The sequence below is a fragment of the Mus musculus genome, chromosome 14 (assembly GCF_000001635.26).
Source record: "Mus musculus strain C57BL/6J chromosome 14, GRCm38.p6 C57BL/6J".
NCBI classification, from domain to species: Eukaryota; Metazoa; Chordata; class Mammalia; order Rodentia; family Muridae; genus Mus; species Mus musculus.
In genome coordinates, this window is record NC_000080.6 from 121,643,288 (window position 1) to 121,667,833 (window position 24,546).

At 45.6% G+C, this 24,546-nt stretch overlaps 1 protein-coding gene across 46 annotated transcripts in view; it reads right to left on the reverse strand.

Moving 5' to 3' along the window:
- The window catches only part of Dock9 (dedicator of cytokinesis 9), a 259,536-nt gene that overhangs the window by 104,923 nt on the left and 130,067 nt on the right, over nt 1–24,546 (reverse strand). For all 46 annotated transcript variants that reach the window (XR_874271.3, XR_383125.4, XR_874272.3 and 43 more), the window contains exons 4-9: nt 19,224–19,306; nt 17,146–17,215; nt 15,423–15,518; nt 14,215–14,349; nt 9,684–9,858; nt 8,463–8,530 (exon numbers count right to left, since the gene is read on the reverse strand). Coding sequence is in view for 36 of the 46 variants with exons in the window: in NM_001347596.1 (NP_001334525.1) it covers nt 8,463–8,530; nt 9,684–9,858; nt 14,215–14,349; nt 15,423–15,518; nt 17,146–17,215; nt 19,224–19,306 (627 nt within the window). In the remaining 10 variants the exon portion in view is untranslated. The remainder of the gene's footprint in view (nt 1–8,462; nt 8,531–9,683; nt 9,859–14,214; nt 14,350–15,422; nt 15,519–17,145; nt 17,216–19,223; nt 19,307–24,546) is intronic.

The following is a 24,546-nucleotide window of genomic DNA, read 5'->3' on the forward strand; positions in this document are numbered from 1 at the left end:
TTTGAATGAGAATGCCTGCTCCCCACCCCCACCCGCCATGAGGTTCATATCTTTGAATGCTTCACCCAGAGTTGGTGGAACCAGGAAGGGAAATACTGTTTTTGTTTTTTTTTTGTTGTTTGGTTGGTTTTTATTTTTTTGTTTTCTGTTTTTTGAGACAAGGTTTCTTTGTGTAGCCCTGGCTGTCCTCAAACTCAGAAATCTGCCTGCCTCTGCCTCCCAAGTGCTGGGATGAAAGGCCACTACTGCCCTGCTGGGAATTATTGTTGAAGGAGCTGCAGCGCTTGGGGTGGGATTTGAAATTTGGAAAGCCCACACTAATCCAAGCTAGCTTTCTCCCTCTCTGCCTTGAGCGTGTATAATGAGATGTGAGTTCTCAGCTATTGCTTCTGCACCAGGCCTGCCTACTTGCTGCCATGTTCCCAACCACACAGTCATGGATTCTGACCCTCTGAAGCTGTAAGCAAGCCCCAAACAAACTTTCTTATATAATTTGTCTTGATTGTGGTATCTCTTCACAATAGTGGGAAAGTATGATACAGATTCATCTACAAATGTGGCCTATGAGACAACACCGCCTGGTCTCTGGGAGGCAGCGGCACGCCAACCATGGTGGCATAGGTAGCTTGGGCTGAAATGCTGTAGGAGAGACACTGCTGGCACTGATATCCCAGGAGACTTTGCGTATGGCTGTGTCTGTGAGGTTTCCAACTGGAATCTCTCAGTAAATGGCCATGGACTGAGTTCCAGGTTTGGAGGACATCACCCACCGTGCAGACGAGGATAGAAGACTTGATATGATTTCTCAGGGAGAGTGGAGGTGAGATGGCAGGCAGAGGAGAAGCCACAGATGGACACAAACGTACAGTGGCATATCGGCAATGGAGACACAGAACTTGGAGGGTGTGTGTGAAAGAGGCTTCTAGATTCACAAGACTCAAGCACCTTTAACCTCCTTACTGATCTTGCCTGTAGTGTACCATTCGTTTTCACAGATACTATGGACTATAATGTGCTCTCATCATCTGATACTTTCCCCACAGACAGACGTCACTTCCCTACCCTAGACAATGGGACTGTGACAGCCACAGTATCTTCTCTGTTGATGGCTGAGTGACGTCTATTATTGTGTCTCTAGTTGAAGCTGATGAGAAATTAAGAATCTTACCAATTTTTCAGTCACTAAGTTGTTATAATGGGTCCTTGGCTGTGACTCAAAACTCCCATGACTATATTTAACCTATTTGCAAATGAAATGACATTCATAATGAGCTCTCTGAGCCAACTGGCCTCCCTCTCTGGTCTTCTAGTTTCTGAGGGAAAAGAATGTACAAGATGATGCCCCAGGCTGTAGCCACAGCAACTTTTATTGTGGTAGCATTTTTGAGTGACCTCTTGGAGGTCAGGGGGGCTCTACATCTCCTGTTCCTGCTTCCCATGTAGAATATGTCCCTGTGATAGAGGCAAGCTCTCTCTATACAGAGTATGAGAGCGCTTCATCTCACTACATCTCTATCCCCCTTTTTTTTAAACACACAAAAAACCTAGACCACATGTAAGTGGAATTTACTTAAGTGACCCCAAAGAGCATGCTGTCAACTGTGAGGAGATTCTCTAGAGCCATGGTGACTGGAAGTGACAAGCAGTACTGTATGCTAATCCTGGATTGAGTTCTTCTCAAAGGCAAAGACTGTGATCTGGGACCTTCAATGCTGGACACAATGGCTGGTGTCTTCCTGGAAGCTGCTTGCTATCTAAATTGACTGTGCCAGGAGAAACTAGCAGAGACAGCAAAACTACTCTGAGGTCTTCAGAACTGGAGAGTGAATAAGATGTATACATTAAAAAGAAAAGTATATTTGTAGCCAAATTAGACACAAAGCTTCCAAACATGGGCACTGTTACCCAGGGAATATGTCCTGTTAGGAAAAGAAGACAGATTCTGAGGAGCAAAAGCCATGATCTACCTCACACAGCTGCTGGGCCATGAGCTAGACAAAAAGCAAGACCAGATTCTTAAAGTTCCTCTTGTCCCTCCCAAGGCCCAGAATCACTCATCAAACCAAAGGAAAACACAATACATGGTAGCTGAAGGATATTAGTAAGACAGGATCTAGGAAACAAGAACATGGCTCAGGGCGGGCGAGGCTTCATGCAGGAAATAATAAATACTTGGAATACTAATGACTACAAAAGCTGATTTTAGTTGGCAACAGCCGGTATCTATTGCTAGATATTCTCCTTGATGCCCATTTAAGCTTTCATAATCTGAGGCTGTAGTAACAGCACATATCCACCATGACGGATGCCTCCTCTACTTTAATCCCCAGTACCACAAGATAATAACTGAGAAATTACCCAGCCTTCAAAGGCTTGTACTTTTGTTATCCCTGCTCATCAAAGACAAGGTGCTAAGGCAGGGCCCTAAGTGATTCTTCCAGTTTCAACATCAAATAGAATCTCATATTTTAACGTGTGCCATCTTGTTTAAAAGCCCAGATCTTTAACTATTCCACAAGACAAAAAGGGAAAATATATTTAATAAAATGAAGACTACAATAAAAAATAAAAAGAAAATATGAGTGCATAAGTTAAACATAAAGCAGAAACCCAAAGAGCAAATAAACACATAAAATCACAAAACCAAAAACCAAAGCAAACAAACAAATAACAACAACAACAAAAAAAATCAGTGATTGGCAGAAGACAGATGTTGTAGACTAAAATAGTCTTTAAATAAAACTTTGGAAATAAGGCAGAGAAACAGGAATATAAACTGCTATATTCTTTAAGTCCAAAACCTAGCAGTATCTAAAACATCAAAAACACAATACTCTTTGGCCTAGAATCCCAGTTTGGGACGGTCCTCCTGAAGACGAGTTCACAGGTGACACTTCCTAATGCTTACTGTACAATTTACAGAGGCTGAAAACCCAGTATCACCTAAATATTCCTAAAAGTACATGGCTGAATAATGCATACACTATCCACCAACGAACAACCTTGACTTGTGTGTGGTCCATCTTCAAAGAGACTGTCCCCTCTGCTGACACAGAGACACCCATGAGATACGTTTTAATGGTAGAGAAACTATCAAAGTAACTGGGAAATCACGAGCACACGTAGGAAGCAGCTAGCTGTCTTGCGCGTGCACATACACATTCTCTCGGTGCCCAGTGTGGCAGGAGAGGAATCACAGCAGGTTACCACTGGAGTTCTCAGGAAGAGGAGGACAATCATGAAGATAAAAGATTGACTTCTTTACCCAACACGGGCAGTTTTACTGACAGGAAGCATAAAAGTAAAATCTTAATCAATGTTTGGTAAAGATACTTATAATATGCACTTTCACAGCCAAGGTGCCCACAAAAATACAGCTGTTAAAAAAAATTATCCCAAGACTATGCAATTGAGCGCATTTCAGGGTGGCGGGATTCAGTCCTGCTCTGAAAATAGACTGTGGTCGGCCAGTCCAGAGGGCTGTAGGAGCTTCCTCAGACGGCCGTGGCTGCATCCTGGCCGTGGCCTGCTTTCTATTTTAGGTTCAGTAGAGAGAGAAATGTGCGGGGGGAAATGGACAGGAGCAGAGCGACTTTCCCTAGAAGCTGTCACTTGCACACTCGGCAAAGAGAAGGACTCAGCCCAAAGAGCCATACCAAAACAAACAAACAAAAATACCTCCTAACCCACACAGTAAACCTTAAGCCCAGTCACCGACATTCTCATGTTTCCAGAAGAGACAGTGATGTATCTCTAGTTTTCTGTGAGCCGAAGAAATGATTTAAAGTGAAAAAAATCTATGGGCAATTTTACTTATTTCAAATAATAATTTGAAATAATTTTTCCTGTACTGTATTACAGGAAAAATACTGTGTTGAGTCATTTAGACAAAATGAAATAAAACAGTTAGCAAAATCCCCTGAGGCCAAAATGTGTAATTCTTTAAAAGACTGTTATGTATATGGGTGGTTTGCCTGTATGCATGCCTTTGAACCATGTACCCATAGACACCCCTAGGACTGGAAACTTGGATGGTTATGAGCTGCCATGCACGTGCTAGGAATCTAAGCGCCCCCCCCCCAGAAGAGCAGCTGGTGCTTTTAACAACAGAGCCATCTCTCCAGCCCCCAGATTATTTACTTTTAAAAAAATTTATTTTATTTATATGAGAACACTGTAGCTGTCTTCAGACACACAGGAGAGAGCATCAATCCCATTAAAGAGGGTTGTGAGTCACCATGTGGTTGCTGGGAATTGAACTCAGGATCTCTGGAAGAGCAGTCAGTGCTCTTAACCGCTGAGCCATCCCTCACCCCCACCCGACCCCTCCCATCCCCCAATTATTTACTTCTTAAATTAAAAGGCTACCATAACACATATTTACTGCATATATGAGATTTAACTCAAAAGGACTTACGTTTCACCTCAAGACACAAAGCCAGGCTAGAACTTTCTAGAATTAGAAGGCTTATCAACGCAATGACTGCCAAACTGCAGTCAATCCCTTGGTGTAATAATGGCATCGTTTCTGGTTTGAGACTTAGGGAAGGAAGTGTTTGTTACAAACTTGGCTTTAAAACTCTTATTAAACTAAAATGTGTCCAGGAAACCACACGGGTTCCCACAAGTCCTGTTGAGCATGGTCCCCAGCCCTTATCCAGCCTCAAAGAGACTATAAAGTTGCAGACACCACTTTCTCTGTCCTGTATTCAACTATGAAAGGCTTACCTGTAAAGAAAAGTTCTTTGACTTCGAGATAAAATGATAAGAAACTGAATGGAAGCTTTTGGAGTCACGTGAGATGCCTCTCTTTCAGAATACAAGATGACAAGTTGTGAGCTACTGTTTGCCCCGCTATCCCCAGAAGAAAATGAAGGAAGAGAGCTGAGGTTTTCTTCACATTTCCTCTACACAAGAAGGCAACGCACACCCTCCGGCCTCATCTAACATGAAGGCAATCAGAGGGAGGAGCTCCCCGAGTTCTAGAAGAAACCAACTCACTGGTTCACAGACGCCTTTTAAATATAAATTCTTACAATTATAGACTGATGCTCTGTGTTTTGTTATATTTACAGTAAAAACTGTTTGCTTCCCTGCTAGACAATAGGAGGAAAAGATGAACTTTTAGGGTAAATACAGTCTGTCCCTGGTATGGAAACAGTAAAGATGCGCCTTTTCTCCAGGAATAAGCAAAGGCCCCAAGAACACACCAACAACCCTGAAAATCCAAGTTGGCTTCACTCACATCATGAGGCTAGTCCATAATATTCCAGAATGAAACATCAGTTATTTTGCACTGAAACAACTTCCCGTCAGACATTTCCTGTTTGTCCAAGTGTGGGTCTCAGTGGAGAAAACAAAAGCCAGAGGAACAGGATGAGTTAGGCAATGACAAGCTGTCCAGAGAGGACTCGGCCATTAAGTTACCCCCAGCTACCTTTGCCTGGCCCCATTGTTCCAGGCATCCTCCCTGAAGACTGTAGAGTCTTCACACTGCCTGGGCCTCCCATCAAACGCTTCCCCGACCTCTTTACCCAGAGAACACTCCCCTCCTCCCCCTTTCCACACACACTCCATCTGACTCTGTAACACGGGACTCATTCCTCCTGAAAACAGGATGTCCATTCGCTAGCCAGTTCCCGTGCTCCCTCAACAAATGAGCCACAACCCCAGCACTGTAACAGGAGGCGATAAACAGCTGGGCTGACCACAAAGGGACCAGGCATAGGCCGGCAGCCACCAGGTAGAGCCTGGCCCCTCACAACACAACTGTGAGAAGGCCAGCATTCTGAAGGCACAGGGACTGACAGATCCACAGGTCCAGTGATCCTCACGGGAACACCTGGGGGAAGGACAACACACTGTCCCCTTTTTCGCCTTTGTTTTCTGCCAGGTACCAGAAGACAAAGCTAAAATTCTTATGCATCTTCATAGGGGAAAAAAATTGGATTTCTTTGTTGGCTTTGCTTTGGCCAAGACAGAGTTTTGCTATGAGCCAGGCTGACCCTGAACTTGCATTCCTCCTACTTTGCCTCCCCAGTGGTGTGCCGCCAGACCTGGCCTGAAAATGCAGGTGTTAAATAACCAATGTGGGACTCAAAGAACCTGAGCTGTTTCTTAGGTGACCATGCTATTCACTGAGTTGCCAGAAAGTTCTTTTCTGGTTTCTAGGTTGCGTCAGTGTGCTGCTTCAATAAACTAAGAGTCAAGCAGTTCTAACCCGTTGCTATGGGGTCCTCTGAGCATCCAGAAATAAAGATACATGCATATATGGGTGTCAAACGAGGCCTAGACTTCCTAACATGATGGGGTGAGGGGTGCAACTCAGTGATAGAGTATTGGTCTACCATATCCAAGGCCCTGGGTTTCAGACACACACACAGACACACATACAGACAGACACACACATACAGACACACACACAGACATAATACACAGACTCAACACACAAACACACAGAGACAGACACACACATACACAGACACACAGACATATGCACACACACAGAAACAGGCATGCAGATATATACACAGGCACACAGAAATACACATACACACACAGGCAGACACACACACAGACACATATAGAGATACACACCACATACAAACACACAGAAACAGACACATGCACAGACATACAACACAGGCATACAGAGACACAGAGACTGAAACACGCGCGCGCGCGCACACACACACACACACACACACACGGGAGAAAAAGCAAGAAAATAAACATAGAAGCCAGAACCCAAAACTCCTCCAGGCTAGGCATAGGTTACAATGAGGGCTCTAAAGTTAGCTTTAATAGGCAGGTGCTAAAAAGATTCTGTGGAAACAGCTAAGTCCTGAGGAAAAACAATACCCACAGTTCCAGCCAGGAAAATTTATACTGAGAAAGGTCAATGCTGAATGCTAGTCTAGTTGCAATCCTATATTGACACAGCATGATTCTATTACAGTGCTTAACGTGTGGGTGTGTACAGTCACCATTTTACTTTATTATTAAAAATAAAACAGAAAGGTAAGGACACAAAAAGAATGAGGGATAGTGAAGACAAAGGCGTCACTCATTTAAAAGAATCATGCACACACACACAGACACATGCATGCACACACACACACGCACGCACACACACACACCCGTGTGCACATGCACACACAGGAGATCGGGCCAAGGATACTCATTGTAACATTGTTCGAAGTAAGAAAAAATGGAAATAGCCTAAGAGCTAAAATGTTTCTACAGTACAATAAAAATGACTGACCAGATCTGTACCCGAAACAAGGCTAAATGAGATAGTACTGAACATCAGAGCAAAGTAAACAGAAAAGCAACTTTCAAACATCCAGGATCAACACCCTGCGTCCTCGTGGTGAAATACTTGTAAAAACACGGAACACAATGGAGGTAAAGGCATCACAGTTTGTGGCTGCGGCTGGGGCTGCGGCTCGAAGGAGAATGGGAGCAAAGGCAGTGTCTGAAGGATGCGCCTGCCACTGAGGCTGACGAGGTAGTGGCAGGGGCAGCACTGGCTCTGGGAGAGAGGCAACACAACATGGCTGTTTTGTTTTTCCTTGTGCTTTTCAGTGACTCTGGGGTTTCTCAAAGTTACAAAATGCACGAAGGGAGGAGCCCAGCTTTGCGGTTGTTCTCCTGCTGATCCAGGTGATCCGGCCACACGCTTCATAAACCAGCAGCTCCTCTTTAGTTGCAGTGACAAGATTACCACAATCACCCTCTTGGGAACTGTGGCTATCGAGTAGATAAAGAGCACCCAAGTGCACTGGCTCATTTATGTCAGCTTGACCTGAGTTAGGTCATCTGAGAAGATGCCCTAGCCAGGCTGGCCTGTGGGCTAGCCCGTGGTTCATTTTCTTAACTGATGATTGATGAGGGAGGGTCCAGCTCACTATGGACAGAGCCATCCTGGGCTGCTGGTCCTGGTCCTATAATAAAGCCGATCTGAGCAAGCCATGGAAAAGAAAACCGGCCAGCAGCGTTACTCCATGGCCTCTGCTTCAGATCCTGACTCCAGTTTGCTGCTCCGAGTTTCTGCCCTGATTTCTTCCCTCAGAGATGGGGTATGGCCTGAGAGTTGTAAGCTCTCGGGTCACCCTTTCCTCTCCAAGTTGCTTTTGGTTATGGTGTTTTTCACAGCTACAGTAGCATTAACTAAGGCACCAGTGAACATAATTTTAAGTAAAAGAAGCCTGAACAGAAAGAATACTTAGGAAGACAGAAGTACAATGGCAGCATTTAAAAAATAGCAACACACTTTGTAGGGTATTTTCTGGAGAACAGACTGAAGTGTCTGTCACTCGTGTAAAATAATTCCCACCCTCTCACATTCACCCCAGAAAGCAGACAGTGGCAATCATAGCAACAGTGCCGCCATACAGGAGAGCCACGGAATGAGAGGCACCCAGCCCTCACAGGAGGGTGGTGTGTGAGGATAGCCTCACCTTGGCAAGTTCAGGCAGGTAGCTGTCCAAACCGGAACCAGAACCTTCCAGTTTGCTCTGCTCGTCATCTAAATGGCAAAAGAGATCAACTGAGTTGTATGTAGTTGATACTTTCCCGTGTAATACAAGCAAAGGAACCCGAATGCAGTGGTTCTCAGGTCTGAAAGAGCATTCCAAACAGCTGGGGACTTTGGAGTGACACCGATGGCCATGCCCAGCATGGAGAGTAGTGGTCCAAGACCTTGTACAGCTAAAATCCGCTACCCTCAGCTCCCCCCTCACACTAGAACTGATGTCAGCCACACTCCATCAGTCAGAAGCTAGGGTGGGACCAAGGGTATGAGGGAACAGCCAGGGCTGGGAATCTCTTATGGGCTTGAAGTACAATATGAACACGCATCGAAAACATGGCCTGAGTGCCCTGCAATCTGGAGTAAGAGTCTTGCCATGTTCACTTCATCCTGAACATTCCAAAAGGGGATAACAATAGGAACTTTCCCACTTTAAAGATAGATTTCCCACCAGTGGCTGGAGGTAGTTTTTCTTTTGTTTTTCTTGTTTTTTTTTTATTACTTAAAAACTTTTATTTTTACGTAAAGATAGGTTGTAATGTAGCCCAGGCTAGCCTTGAGTGTGCAATGTAGCCGAAGATGACCTTCTGATCCTCCTACTCCACAGGTGTGTGCCACCACACAGGGTCTGTGCAGTACTGAGAACCTAAGGCTTCATTCATGACAGGCAAGCGCCCCACCAACCCAACTACATCTCTAGTTCATATTCCCATTTCCAGGTAAAATTCGAGATTCATAATAGTTTGTCCCAGGTCACATAGCTGAAGAAGTGCCTGCCCCACCATGAGTGTGGCTATTCCTGTTACATACTCCCCATACAAACTCCATCAAGGTACTAACTCTTTCTGTTTTTTGTTATCTGAGACAGGGACATTATGTAGCTCCAGTTGACTTGAAACTCCTTGCACAGTTGACTGGGCTACCTCAAAACCTGTGCCTCTTGCCTCTGCTCCCCACATGCTAGGATTATAGGCAACACCCATGCCTGGCTTCAGGGCAGTCAAGTCTAATGTGATGGAAACCTTTGCTGACAAACTGTGAAAGGCTCACATCTTCCTACCTCTTGTGGACCTTTACAGTCCTCCTTCTTCCTGGGGAAGGTAGGAGTGGCCACGCAGTGTGCTCGCCGAGGGAAACCGCACCCACCTACCTTCATGAGGATCCCCGTTCCGCTTTTCTTGCATTGCGGCTTCAAAGTTGAGCTGGAGGATCTTGTTGAGAACAGTGACCCACTCCTCCATCTCTGCCTCGCTGTCTGCCGCCAGAAGGTAACTGCTTTTGTCTTGCATCTTGAGCTCAAAAGCGAAGCGCCTGACTCTGTTGTTCTGAGGTAGAAACCAGGAAAGAGACAGGTCAGGAAGGGGCTCAAGACAGCCTGCCCTACTTGTTAATGGTGCTTTCTTATTGGCTCTCCGATGCCCCATTAAAACCGAAAATCCCTCCAGAAGTCACAGGCCACCTCTTCATGTGATTAATTAACTGCCTTTTAAAACTATGTATTTAGTTTACATATTTGATTTGTCTGCGTGTATGTATGTACACTATGTGTGTGTGTGGCTTGTCCAGAAGGTCACAAGAGAGAGACCAGCAGGTCCCCTGGAACTGGAGCTACAGATGGCTGTGAGCCAGCACGGGGTTCTGGGAATGGAAACCTGGTTTGTCTGCAAGAGCAGCTCACGCTAGGGCTGGAGCGACGGCTAAGGGCATTTGCTGCTCTCTCTCTCTCTCTCTCTCTCTCTCTCTCTCTCTTTTAATCTTTAGATTTATTTTTATTATTTTAAACTGTATTTCCATGTGCGTATGTGCAGGTGAGTGCAGGTGCCTTCGCAGGCCAACTTAGGAGCCGCTTGACACGGGTGTTCATCTCTCTGCTGGAGGTGGGGGGCTCCTCTACATACTGCACTGTTTGCAGCATCCTGGCCTCCTCCTACCACATGCCAGTGGAACAGCTATGGGTCAAACATCTCCAGACACTGGCCGGACCCAGCAAGCACTAGACAGACTCGTCTCTGAAGAACAGTCCACACAGGCTGAAGGAGGAGGCGTCACAGGAGCAGTCAGTCCCACTGACTGCGGTGTGGTCAGAACACCCCAACACCCCCTGAAATCTCAGACAGTTATACGCAGTTTGTGGACCCTTCTCAGTGTAGCGGCCAGGCACAAGGTGACCCTCCCAAAGCCCGTCACTTCTGGAGCTGTTTTTAGAAGCCTGAAGCTAAGTGCTTCTCTGGGCAAGGCTATAAAACGACTTTGCACAGACCATCTGCCACCGGCTCGGTAAGTGCCACCTTGGGTCCCCACTAAATGCAGAGGTAGGAGTCAGAGAAGGGGTGAAAGGCTGGGAATGAACTTCTTCCCATGACAAAAAAAAAAAAAAATATCCCAAAGTACTTTTTTTTCCCAAAACCACTTAAATCACAACTTTTTGTTTCTGTTTTTGTTGGAGACAGGGACTCATGTAAGCCAGGCTGGCCTCAAACCCCCTGCATAGCCAGGAAAGACTTCACACTCTGGGACTTCCTGCCTCTACCTCCCAAGTGCTAGGATTTCAGGTATGGGAGACTACAGGGGTGTGCTACCTCAGATGGGCTTTAATTACAATTTGATGCTCAGCTTCAGAACAGACAAGGATACAAAGGAAATTTTACTCTTTTGGAGACATATGTGACTTAGCAAACAAGAAATGCTATGAGCTACACACACAAAAAGAATCTGAAGGAAGAAATAGGCATTGAAGTCAGACCTCAGAGGCTGAAATACCCAAGAGGCTAGAGGCTCGATGAGGGCTATCCAGCTTATGAACATCTGTGCGCTGCGCAGCAGACTGGAAGCAAGGCATTCCTGTCAAACAAAACGAATAACTTCCTACTTCAAAATGAGGATGAAAAAAAAAAAAAAGAATGCATCTAGTTTTGGTTTCAACTATGCCAGAAAATTCAGCTGAAAAAGTAACTCCAAAGTTTCTCATCTTCACAGAGACAAAACGGAAGCTTGGGAATCTGACACAGGAAACAGATGAAGTGTCATCAGCGAGCCACTCTGATATTCTGATGTACACTGTTGGTCAACATGCTTTGATAAACTTTGATTTACTTTGTTATTCACGCTGGCAGCCTCAAGCAGAGGAGGGGCTGCTGGCATAGGAAGCCACCGGCTGATTGGCTGTTGGCTGAAGATACTTTTTCAGGGAATGTGAAGTCATGCCACAGTCTTGATCTAAGGCTCAGATTCTGCCCCGTGGCTTGTAGGTTTCCAATAGATAGAGATGCTAAGATCTAACTGAAATCCTGTGGTTTGGAAAGGGCAGTTCTCATCTGGTTTCATTAGCTGGGGTCTATGATTCTTCTACTTAGGAGCCTGGCAGGTAGCCCTGTCCCAGTTCCCAGTGTCCCTCCTGCTGCACTTCCAGTCTCTCCTGCCACTTCCTTTCATTCTGGGCCCTGCACGCTTCTAACTAGAGTGCTAATCTTCACTCCTGACCTGGATGAAGCTTGATTGTTGGAGCACTGAACAAAACAGGTGAAAACACTACTCTGGAATAAGGGTAGGGTCATTGTGGCTGTGAGCCCCAGCAGAGGGAAAAATCAATGGAGGACACCTGACTTCAGCATCGGTCAGGCCCCAGAACAGAGACCCAGACGGGGCCTCTGCCATTTTAGCAAAGCTCATGAAGACCAGAAGGCAGGACACACAGGGAAGCCTCTGAGATGAGATGCAGGTGAAAGACAAAGGACGGACAGATGGACAGTGGAGGAATTCTCCAAGTCCCACATCTGTTGCAGCTAGTTTCTGCGTGTGTATCCACCTTAACAAAAAAGTTTGCCAATTAACAAGAATCAAGACACAGCAACCTAAACTTCAGGAAACACAAGCCGAGGCCAGGGCCAGTGAGACGGCTCAGCAGGTAACAGCATTTGCCTCTCAAGTCTGGCAAACTGAACTTGTTCCCAGAACCCATGTGGGGGTGGAAGGAGGAACCAATTCCACCAAGTTCTTCTCTGACATCCACATGCTTGGTATGGAATTCACCACCATGTCCGCAATCCCCTCCTACAACAAATCAATAATTCTTTTTTTAATTATAGAGAGATGACCACAAAAATCAGACGCCCCTAAACACAATGGAGTTGAGAAGACGCTGTGATGCTTCTGATGTTAAGGACTTTTGGGGATTCCTAAATAAATAAATAAATAAATAAGCCAGACAGACAGACAGACAGCTGGCCAAGTACACCTAGAATAAAAGGAATTTGCCAACAAAGTAACTCAAAAAGTTACCAACTATTCTGTATAGAGTTCCTTAGGCAGATACTAAAAGGGTCTCCTCCAAATTAAAAAATTAAAGAAAACCATAATAACAACAAACAGAAGAGGAGAGCAGAGGGTGGCGATGTCGGTCCATTGGTAGAGTGCTCATCCAGCAAGCCTGAGGCCCAGGGCTGGATCCCCAGCAGTGCACAAGTGTGCATGGTTGCCTGCCTCTCTGGGCAGCACGTGGGAGGAGAAGCAGGAGGATCAGAAGGACCGGGTCACCTTCTACTTGTTTTGAGGCCAGCCTAGACTACGTGAGACACAATACATAAAGGAGCACAGCAACAGGGTCCTGGAAGCAGAGCGTCCTATATGGTAAGGAAGGGGAAGAGAAAGGGTTTACAGGAGCAGCTCTGAGGGTGGAGGCAGTCATCAGTCTAGGATGGTCCTGCCTTCTAGCACAGGAGCCATGGATAAGGGGTGAGGTGTAAGCACCTGCAACTAAAGAAAGCTGAAAATGACTGCTTCAGATGTGCAGGCGTGCAGGGGTGCGGGTATGCAGGGGTGCAGGTATGCAGGGGTGCAGGGGTACAGGGGTGCGGATATGCAGGGGTATAGGCGTGCAGGGGTGCGGGTATGCAGGGGTACAGGGGTGCGGATATGCAGGGGTATTGGCATGCAGGGGTGCGCGGGTGCAGGTATGCAGGGGTGCAGCACCTCAGCTCTCTCTGTTGCGATGAGATGAGATGAGCATATTTACTAGAGGGTGACGATGCAATTGGATTTTAGGTAAAACTGTAAATACCAAGATAGAAAGACCCATGGTCAAACCAAAGAGCCGCGTCTCAGACTTCATGCTAGCCCATCACACAACGTCCTTATAGAATCAAGCTCCAAGATACTGTCACTTTGAGGGAGGCTTCTCTGGTGACGCTGAATCCGTCTACTGTCTACTTGACAGGGAGACCGCTCACTGGCCACAGAACCTCTCTGTCTGAGGCCCAGAAGGGACACATTCATGGTCTTCATTCTGCAATTACTCGGGCGGATTCTGATGAGCCAGGCCGTTTGTGAATTGTGAAGCGGAACAAACCTCCATGTAAGGACAGGGGCATCTCAGTTTGGAGGGTTTTACTATGTGACATAGGCTGGCCTTGAACCTAAGATCTCCCTCTGCCTGGCTGTCCTGAGGACAGGGTGTACAGGTGCATGCCATCTTATCCGAGTTTTAAACATAAAACCTCATACACTAAAGGACTCCTATCTGCCACAATATCCTGCCATCTTCAAAATGATGAAAATCAAGTTTGTTTTCAGATTATCTTTCTACCATAATTACAGCCTCGTTAGGAAGCATTTCCCCGAATCTGCTCATGTATGCATAGTGCCACAGCAGACCAGAAAACCTGGCAGGTCCTATTCCTACTCACCTGGATCACACCCATGCAGGAATCCAGGAATATGGACCCTTTCGGTTCCTTGGAGATCTTCTCATCTTTATAAAAGTTTAGATTATAGGATCCATCGCCAAGTTGAATCAGGTGGAAAAACCGCCTCTTGAATGACTGAAGAAAGAAACACAGACAGAAAGTTTGTCTTCCTAAATGGACAGTGGGAACTGGCAAGCCACCGGTACTCTTGAGAACCCAGCCAGCGTTCTCTAAAGTTAGTGGGATTCTAGCCAACACCACTGGTGACTGGATCGGCTGGGGAAAGACTCGCCACAACCGTCTTCCTGCCTTCCTGTCACAGGACATTGTTTCTCGCCCAGAGAGCTTGACATTTTATGCAACCATCCAAAAGTACAGAGGGGAGTTCCAACTTTGGATGAAGCCCCAGGAAGGCAGAGATCTGCTCTCAAATCCCCAGAGCCCTCACTCATGCAAAACGGCTGTCCTCCACTTGTGACCTGGAAGGACTGTGGACCTCAGGATCCTGGCAGGCAGCACTTCCCTGGTTTGGTTTTCATCTCCACGTTCACCTTACCTTCCTCACTGTGTCTCTTCTCCTTAGGACTCATCCTGCTCTCCACTGTACAACTTCTTAAAACTACTTTTTTTAATTTTAATTTTTTCCCATAGCTAAGTGTGTCTGTGTGCGGTATGCACATGAGTGCCGGTGCCTGTGGAAGCCAGAGGTGTGGGATGCCACTGCAGCTGCAGTGACAGGCGGCTGTGAGCTGCCTGACAGGGGTGCTGGGGCTTGACTGCAGGTTCCCTCTATAGAGTGGCAAATGCGCCAACCCCTGGGCGCTCCTTTCCTCTTCTCTCCAGATTTCACCATCTTTCTTTTTGACCCTCACTTTGGCTTTACTCCACTCTGACTCAGGATGCGTCCATAAGAGTGCTTAGGCTTACCTTATGAGGTCTGAAGATACACTACACACTCAAGACAAGGAAGAAAACCCCATCAGTGGTACCCCTCACCTCAGCCCTGTGATGAGCTCTTTATGCTGTAAGGGAAACAGGAGGACAGGGCTGTGGCAACAATGGGGCTGTCACCAGGAAAGCATCTTAGGAGCCAGACAGTATCCCCTTTGCGGGGGAAAAAACAGCAACGCCTGCTCATCTGGGGCAGTCTTCTCAAGACTCAGAGAGAGGGCTGCACGTGAGGGAGAAGCGGGCTGAGGCACTCTTACCCTCATCGTCACGCTGATGGCGCTGTTCATGTTGCCTTTGTACAGCCAGCCATGCTTGGTGATCCCGCCCTTCTGAGACCCAAGGGAAGCAGCATCCTAGGAAGGAGGGGAACAAACACAACAGCATCAGTCTTCTACCCTTTCTCTGAGTGTCACCAGTTGGAGAATCATTCCACCTGTGCCAGAGTGGGCGATTACCACTTTCTGGGACATTGATGCCTCAGTAAAGTCCAGTGAAGAGAAATGAGGGTACATTTCTAGAACTCCTGTTCTGTTAAAGGTCAGGTTAGTGCCAGGCCAAGCTCTTACTTTCGGGAGTTTCGTGAGCCGCAGACCACATACCACACTTAAACGGCTCAGTTGTGTGGCCCCGCCTGGTTTCATGAAGAAAGTTTTCAAACTACACTCCTCTGTGGTTAGACAGACAAAAGGAAATTCTTGAAAATTTTTCCAGAGGCTTGGTTCGGCGAGAGATAAGCACAATGCAGAACAGAAGGGTAAAAGGACAGGGTGAGGGGAGACAGGCAGAGCTACTCATAAATAAAAGTCTCTGAACTAAGACCTCCCCAGTGGGAGCTGGGTGTGAGGTGATGGGCACTGAGCCGTGGCCCAACACTAAAACTTTATTAGGCGTGTAACATGCCTGGCCCAACACAAAATTGTGAAATCGCTTAAAACTTTTTGAGTGCTCCCCCCCCCCCACTCGACCCCAACCCCGTAACTCCACCACAGAGCTCTCAAGTATGGATTATATAGATGGCAACATCGGGTCACAGTAACAAAGGCTGGAGTCACCAGAGAGACCATAAACAGACAAAGGCAACATCACCTGCAAATGGCCAAGTATTTGTTACAGAATTGACATCTGCAGAAAGGCTTGGCTCCAGCTCTGCTTCAGTATTTGTGGCATTAGCACTGTTCTTATTACTGAGAAAACACTTACCTGTCAAGGACCTCCTAAGCTACTAGGCACTCTCCATGTACACTTTCGCTTGGTCTTCCTGCCCCTATAATGAGCATCTTTTAAAAAAAAAAAGGACTGAGCAGCCCCAGGTGGCCCAGAACTCACGATGTAAACTAGGCTGGCCTTAGAATCACAGAGATCCACATGCCTAGTGTATGCAGGGATTAAAGGTATGCTCTGTGAGCACTCATGACTAGCAGCACATTTCTGAGAATTAATTCTAAAACAGGTTGCTGCATGAATACTATTGGTGTCTACCAACAGTCAGTACTGTGCTCTGTAAACAGCTAAGTAAAAGGGACCCTGTAAGCTCACACCGGGAGGACGAGAAATGCAGAGACCTAAGGCTCTGCCCCCTGTTCTCCAAGAGTTAGGGAGCTTGTTGAAGTTACACCGCGTTAACACAACCACTGGAGAGACAGCCATTTTACTTCTACCAGCTGCCAATGAACGATATCCTGTCAGAAAACAATCTAAACTTAAGATCTTGATATCTTTCAACAGTGAGCCAGATCTGATCCAAGCCTTTGCAAATGATCTCAGAACAAAAGCACGCATCAGAGACCATGAGATGCTAAGCAGTCCAAATAAAACAGGGACCTTAAGTCAATCAATTCAAAAGTACATTAAAAAAAAAAATCTTCCTTTGCTTCACTAAACATCCCAATTCCTGTTTTGGCTTAGAGGTCAGTACGTCCCTCAAAGCCCGCGCAGTCAGTCTCGAGGGAGGAGAGAGGCAGGAATGAACAGGAACCCCACCTCATCTTTGTCGGCCTCCTCATCGACTTCATAGACGTGGACCGGAAGTTTATCCAGCTTGGGCACTTTGCTTTAAACAGAAGAAAGAAAACTTGCTTTGTAATTGCATCACCAATAGTCTGTTTCTCCATCCATCCATCCATCCATCCATCCATCCATCCATCCATCCATCCAAGGAACCAGCCGGCAACAAGTCCAACTGTGGCCACTGAGATAAGGAGTTACACAATCTACACCGCTGCTTCTCAAGTGGGCGACCCCCCGGGACTCCTGTCAGGCAGAGTTCCCACTGTGGAAATAAGCCACAGCCTGTTGGGGCTAGGAGGCCGGCTAAATGTAAGAAAATGGAATGGCTTCTGGTAAAACAACTGGGTGGGACAATTTTTTAACATAAAATATGAGAAAGGGAAATAGGGTCACTGAGTTCTAATGATTACTGATGGAGGGTGAGGCGCAGTTATCGATGGAGGATATTGACAACTACAACAGCAACAGCTACAGTTATGCAAACAGCTGTGTGCTAGGCACACAGTCCTCTGGAGGAAGGTAGATTAATTGGATCAAACAGGAATTATCTTCAAATCCCCAAGTGAACACTGAGCAGCTATCGCGCTCAGGCGCCGATCAGCGTGGAGAAACTGTTGGCAGAGAGTGTTCCCTCTGATGTTTAAAGAGTCGATCAGGAAGTTGACTGAACACTAAGGAGTGGCTGGGCCACACACATAGAAAAACAAACAGTGAGGTCCTCTGAGAAGAACATAAGAGGCTAGGAATCTCACAGACGCACCCAAGCCAAAGGACAATGTAGTACCTTGGGTACTAAGATTTCAGTGGAGATGGTGACTGAAAACAACCTGTCACCGTTTGCTGTTTCCCTCTGCCAACTGTTTTCTGCAGACTCTCCACCCTGATTCCCTTTATGACAAACCAGCGTGAACACTATCACTTCTGGCCTGCTTGAGGGCCCGTTACAGCTTCAAGGAGGCAAGGGACCTGGGAAAACACTGCTTCATACTGACTTTATCAAAGCAAAATGTATTTAATGTAGACAGTCTTCACACATTTCTTTTCCAAAATATTCTTTTGAACACACACATATATATATACACACACACACATATACACACAGACATACACATATACACACATAGACACAAACAGACACACACACAGACACACACATACATACATACACACACACACATACATGCCACTATTCTCAAGAATTACGCTGGAGTCAACCCAGAGATCTGTGAACAGGGAAATGGATACACATGATGAAAATTTTTTTTCAGCCTAAAGAATGAATGCAACTGGAAATACTCACATTACAGAAATTAGTCCAGTCTCAGAAACACAAGTACATGCTTTCTCTCATATGTGCAGCTTAAACTTTATACAGATACATAAAGCCATGGAGGCATAGATGACATAAAAGAATGTGCCTGGGGGATGTAAAGACAGACGCACAGGGATGGGAGAATAGGGACAAGCAGAACTGTGTATGTTTGGATGGAAGTGTGACTATGACCCAGGGGCACACACAGCGAGTGTGTCAGCAATAATGACGGGGTGAGGCCCAGACAGTGGAAGTAAGTGGGTCTTGAATATAGAAGAAACAGAATGGTTGGGGGAGAAACAGAATACAGCCACAGGGGACTGAAGATGATCAGAGAGCATTCTATATGTGGATGAAATGTCATGATGAAAGCTGTCACTTCATATGATTAATAAATGATAGTGAAAGTGCTTGATTTAATAACCATAAAACCACACTGCAGAGCATTTCAATATACCGGCCTTGTCTCTTATATATCACCAAGAAAACTTTCTGGTTCTTCAGAGTTTCAGATCAGAATTAAGTCACCCATATGTTCTTACTGCTGCTTACCCATAGCAGAGTATGACACTGGGTCTTTCGATCAAAAGCTGTACCATGCACAGAATTTGTCTACAAGCATTCTCACGATTACTTTGACTACACAGATGAACACACACACACACACACACACACACACACACACACACACACACGAGCCTGAAGCACCTCCCACACGGCCAGCAGACAACCGACTTACTTTGGAAGCTGTCGGAACTCTCCTGAGTAATCTTCATATTTATAGGTCACAAGATGCCAGTCAGAGTTGTAGGTTTTGATGCACTGGTGGGGGGGTTTAGAGGAAACAAACAGAAACAGAAAGTCAGATGATGACTTCTGGGGAACATGAGGAGTTTTGGGAAGTCAGACCCTAGAGACATAAAAGTTCAGCTGTCAATCATCTAACATCACAAAGACTCCTGTGAGACACCAGACTCTGAACCAGTGAAACACGACCCTCGGGAGCAACTGTGTCGTTATCAATATCAACAATCTGACAGCAGCTTTTCTATGGCAACACTGAAATAGCAATAACTATTCCCGGCTTATAATCATTTGTTTTTATAAGAAATGTTTTATGTTGCTATGATGGTTTGGATGAGAATGCCCCCACAGGCTCATATATTTAAATGTTTGGTTGCTAGTTGGTGGAACTGTCTGAGAAGGCTTAGGAGGCGTGGCATTGTCAGACAAGGTATGCCACAGGATGGGGTAGAGCTTTGAAGTTTGAAAAGCCTGCACCATTGCCAAAATCTCACACTCAGGCTCATACATGTGAATCAAGATGTAAGTTCTCAGTTACTGTCTCAGTACCACACCTGCCACCATGCTCCCCACCACGATGGCCATGCACTCACCCTCCGAACTGTAAGCTCCCAGTAAACTCACTCCTCTATAAGCTACCTTCATCATGGCGTCTTACTACAGCAGTCAGTGGAAGGGTTACCAAGACAGTTGCATATGATTTACTTGTGTGTGTGTGGGGGGGGGAAGCACATGCCGTTGTACTCATGGAGAAGCTAGGGGTCAACTTGCCAAAGTTGATTCTCTCCTTCTACCACGCAGATCTGGAAGACCAGACTCAGGTCAGCAGGCTTAGCAGCAGGTGCCTTTACCTGCTGAGCCATCTACTGCATGGTGGTGGAAGAGGCCATATGTTTCTCTACTGGGACATGAGCGAGAATATCATGTGTGAACCTAGACACTTCATGATACCAACTTTAGAACTAGTGCTGTTAGTTACTAAAACCATTTAAATTTGTCCTCAGTTTTCTTCACATTCGTAAGTGATAGAGTGAGATTATGCGCAGGAAAGATGTAGACTTCAACTCACACGGCCCCATGACCTCTTTACCTGTGTACCTTTGTGTGTACATGGTCATGGTCATGTGCATGCATGTACATCCATGTGTGTGTGCATGCATGTGTGTGCGCGTGCACATGAGCTTGCATGTGTACTATACGTGGCACTCACTTCACTGCTAAGGCTTCTTCTAGTGTCACTATGGTTCACATACTATATCAGAACTACCTCACTACATGACTACAAGGGGCCAGCAGGGTGTCCTTCCTCTACCTTCTTGGGTGGCTGTGAGATTCTAATCAGCTCTTGACATACACAAAACTGATAGAGAAAAAGAACACATGAAAACCAACAAAGATGTATTTGTGTTATACCTATTTTTTTTTAAACTGGCTCGGCCTACCTTCTGTGGCCAGGCAGGCCTCCCAGTGGAGGGATAAGGACAGCAATCCACCCACAAAACCTTAGACCCAAGTTATAGCCTGCCTATGAGACATGCAGGGACAAAAATAGACACAGAGGGAATGGACAACCAATGACTGGCTCAAATTGAGAACCATCCCAAGGACAAGAACCAATCCCTGATTGTTAATGATTAACTATTAAATTAACTATTAATGATACTCTGCTATGCTTACAGACAGGAGCCTAGCATAAGGGTCCTCTGAGAGGCTCTACTCAGCAGCCAGTGGAAAGAGATGCAGAGACCCATAGGCGAATATTAGATGGAGCCCAGGGACTCTTGTGGGAGAGTTGAGAGACCCCAAAGAGGATAGAACTCCACAGGAAGTCCAACAGAGTCAAATAACCTGGACCCTTGGGGTCTCCCAGAGACTGAACCATCAACCAAAGAGCAAGCATGGGCTGGACGTAGGCCTCACCCCACTGCACACATATGTAGCAGATGAGCAGCTTGGGTGTCATGTGGGTCTGAAGAAAGGGCTATCCACTGGGCCACCTTGTCCAGTCTCAGTGAGAGAGGATATCTCTAGTCCTTCAATGACTTGATGAGCCAGGGGAGGGAGGATCTGGGGGAGGGGTCCCCATTCTCAGAAGAGAAGGGGAGGGGGAGTAGGGAGGATGGGGTGTTCTGGGAGGAGAAGGGGGCTAATATTAGGATGTAAGTAAATCAATTTTTTAATTAATAATAATAAAGATTGTAAAACAGAAAAAAACGGCTCACGAATAATGTTTTTTGAACAAAGCCCCTATTCTTATTCCACTTCATTGGCATCAATTGTTTTGTCTGCGTCACAACCTCCACCTGAGCAGCCACCAACTCAACAGAAACAACAATGGGTGCTTGCTTTGTTTTTTTCTCCCGCCCCCCCCCACCCCCCCAGTAAGCATTTTTCTTGAAAAGATGCAAAGGGAAGGAAGTATGGGTATTCTAGATTATTCCTTGAAGGTGAAAGAAAATGAGAGAAGAAGGAAGAGCAGAGTCAGGGGAGGTGAGCATTCTCCTTTGACTATGTAACTGTAAACATTTTAATGTTACTGTATCCTTAGGAATACTTTTCACAGTTTCCGGCAATACTTTCACACCTGGGCATCAGGTATGAACATTCAAATTTACATTCCAACGCCACCAAGTAAGGTTTGAAAGTCGCACACGGTTCCAGGTTTTCCACAGCGGCCCCCATGCAGGTGGGCCTGGCTCTGTGTGGCACACGCCCTTTCTCATTATTGGGTCATGATGCTCTGAGCATCAAGAACTGCAGCTGCTGTCACTGAGGATCTAACTGAGGGACATCCTGAGGGACATCCTGAGGGACAGTGTGCACCCAGCTAACTAAAAGCAAGGGGTAGAGACAAAAGTGAAGAGTATGAATATTTTTCACGAATGAAATATTGGAATTCCGACATGTTCACAATCTTAAGCAAAATGGGGAATTATAAATATTTAAAATTATAAGAAACTGTATAATAAGGACTCAGCAATAAAGGGACTGGTCACCAAGCCTGATATCCTGAGTTCACCCCCCTGAAGCCCCATGGTAGAAGAGAATAAGCTCTTGAAAGTTGTCTTTAGATCTCCATGTGTGTACTGTCTTACGCATTTGTGTACACGTACATGCACCCGCGCGCACGCGCGCGCACACACACACTGTAAAATTACAAGAAACTGCAAAAAAAAAAAAAAAAGCAGCAAATATTCCAAATTACCTCAGCTTCATTCAAAAGCACTGTTGCCTGTCTAGTTATGGGCACTGCCTAAATCTCAAGGCAGATGCAGAGTAGAGCAAGCCCCACCCTGTCTGGCTCCAGAAAGTCTCAGACACAACAGATTCCATCAGAGATCTAATAAGAAAACTGTGTGCTCAAATGGGTAGGGACGTGATCCAGTACTTAATTCACCTTTCAAACTTGGGAACCTCAACAAGAATTTGAAATTATAGTGACAGGCTCACAAAGGCATTTTGTTTTACAAGTTCATTGTCCTCCATACTAGAGGGTGGAGAGTAGATGGCAGAGGCCCAACACAGTCCAGTCACATGGGCTTTAGCAGCTCAGGGCAAAGCAGGGATTGCTTAACCTACAGGGGTTAATACTGAGAGGCTAGAGAGATGGCCCAGTGGTTAAGAGCCATGGGTACTCATGTAAAGGACCTGGGTTCAATTCCCAGCACCTACATGATGGCTCACGACTCCAGTTCCACAGTACCTGATGCCCTCTTCTGGTCTCTACTGGCACTGTACACACATGGTACATATGTACTCATGCAGGCAAGCACACGCACACACACACACACACACACACACACACACACACAAAATTAAAATAACTTTGGCTAGAGAGATGGCTCAATTTCTAAGAACACATGTTGCTCTTGCAGAGGACCCAGGTTCAGTTCCTAGCACCCATGTCATAGCTCATAACCATCTAAAACTCCAGTTCCAGGGAATCCAACACTCTCCTCTGATCTCCATGGGCACCAGGCATGAATATGGTATACATGTATACATGCAGGTTAAACACTCATGCACATAAAAGGAAATATAAATCTAAAGAAACAATTTCAAAAACCAAATCTTTAAAACACATGACTGAGGGTTACACACACACACGACTTTGTAAGGAGCTGGGAGAATGAGTAATAATTTTAATGTTGCCACATGCTCTAAGACAGAAGTTAACAAGCATTCTGCAGAGGTCTACACAGTCATAACACCATCAGCCTTCAGGGTCACAGGATCTCTACATCTCTACTACAAGTTAGTTGTGTTATGACTGTAGCCCAACATGTAAACAGATGGGGCCAGGTCGTGTCATAAGAATAGGCTGCAGGCCAGATTTTGCTACAACTTGCCTTTTAAAATATGTTTATGTCTATATAAACATCCCCAGTGTGTATGTGTAAGCCTATATAAACAATATATAGTGTATGTAAACCTATATAAACATCTCCAGTGTATATGTGTAAGCCTATATAAACAATATATCGTGATGTGTAAGCTTATATAAACATCCCCAGTGTGTATGTATAAGCCTGTATAAATATACCTAGTGTGTGTGTGAGCCTGCATAACTATACCTAGTGTGTGTGTGAGCCTGTATAAATATACCTAGTGTGTGTGTGAGCCTGTATAAATATGCCTTGTGTGTGTGTGTGTAAGCCTACATATACATACCCAGTGTGTGTGAGATCCTATATAAATATACCTAGTGTATGTGTGTGTAAACCTATATGAACATATCTAGTGTGTATGTGTGTGTAAGCCTATGCAAACACACCTGGCATGTGTCTGGAATTACGGATACTAAGGTGGTAGAAAAGGAAATGCAGCGGGACATCATCATTACAGAGTAACAGAAGACTGCTTTAAACATTTTATACACAGACTTATTCTTTTCCAAAATCTCAAGTAAGACAAAATATTGTTATTTAATTGGTCTTTACTTATAAAAGCAAAACTTACTTCCAACTAGGAAGACTGGATCTAACTCATTTTTTTAATATATTGGAGTGTGTGTGTGAGTGTGTGTGTGTGTGTGTGTGTGTGTGTGTGTGTGTGTGTGTGTGTGAAAGAGAGACAGAGAGAGAGGGAGAGGGAGGAAGGGAGAGACAGCACAGGTGTGAAGGTCAGCACAGGTGTGAAGGTCAGAGGACAGACTATGGAGTTGGCTCCCTCCTTCCTCTTGTGGGTTCTGGGGCTCACACTCGGGTCACCAGCCTGCTTCACCTACTGAGTCATCTTCCTGGCCCCCAAACTCATTT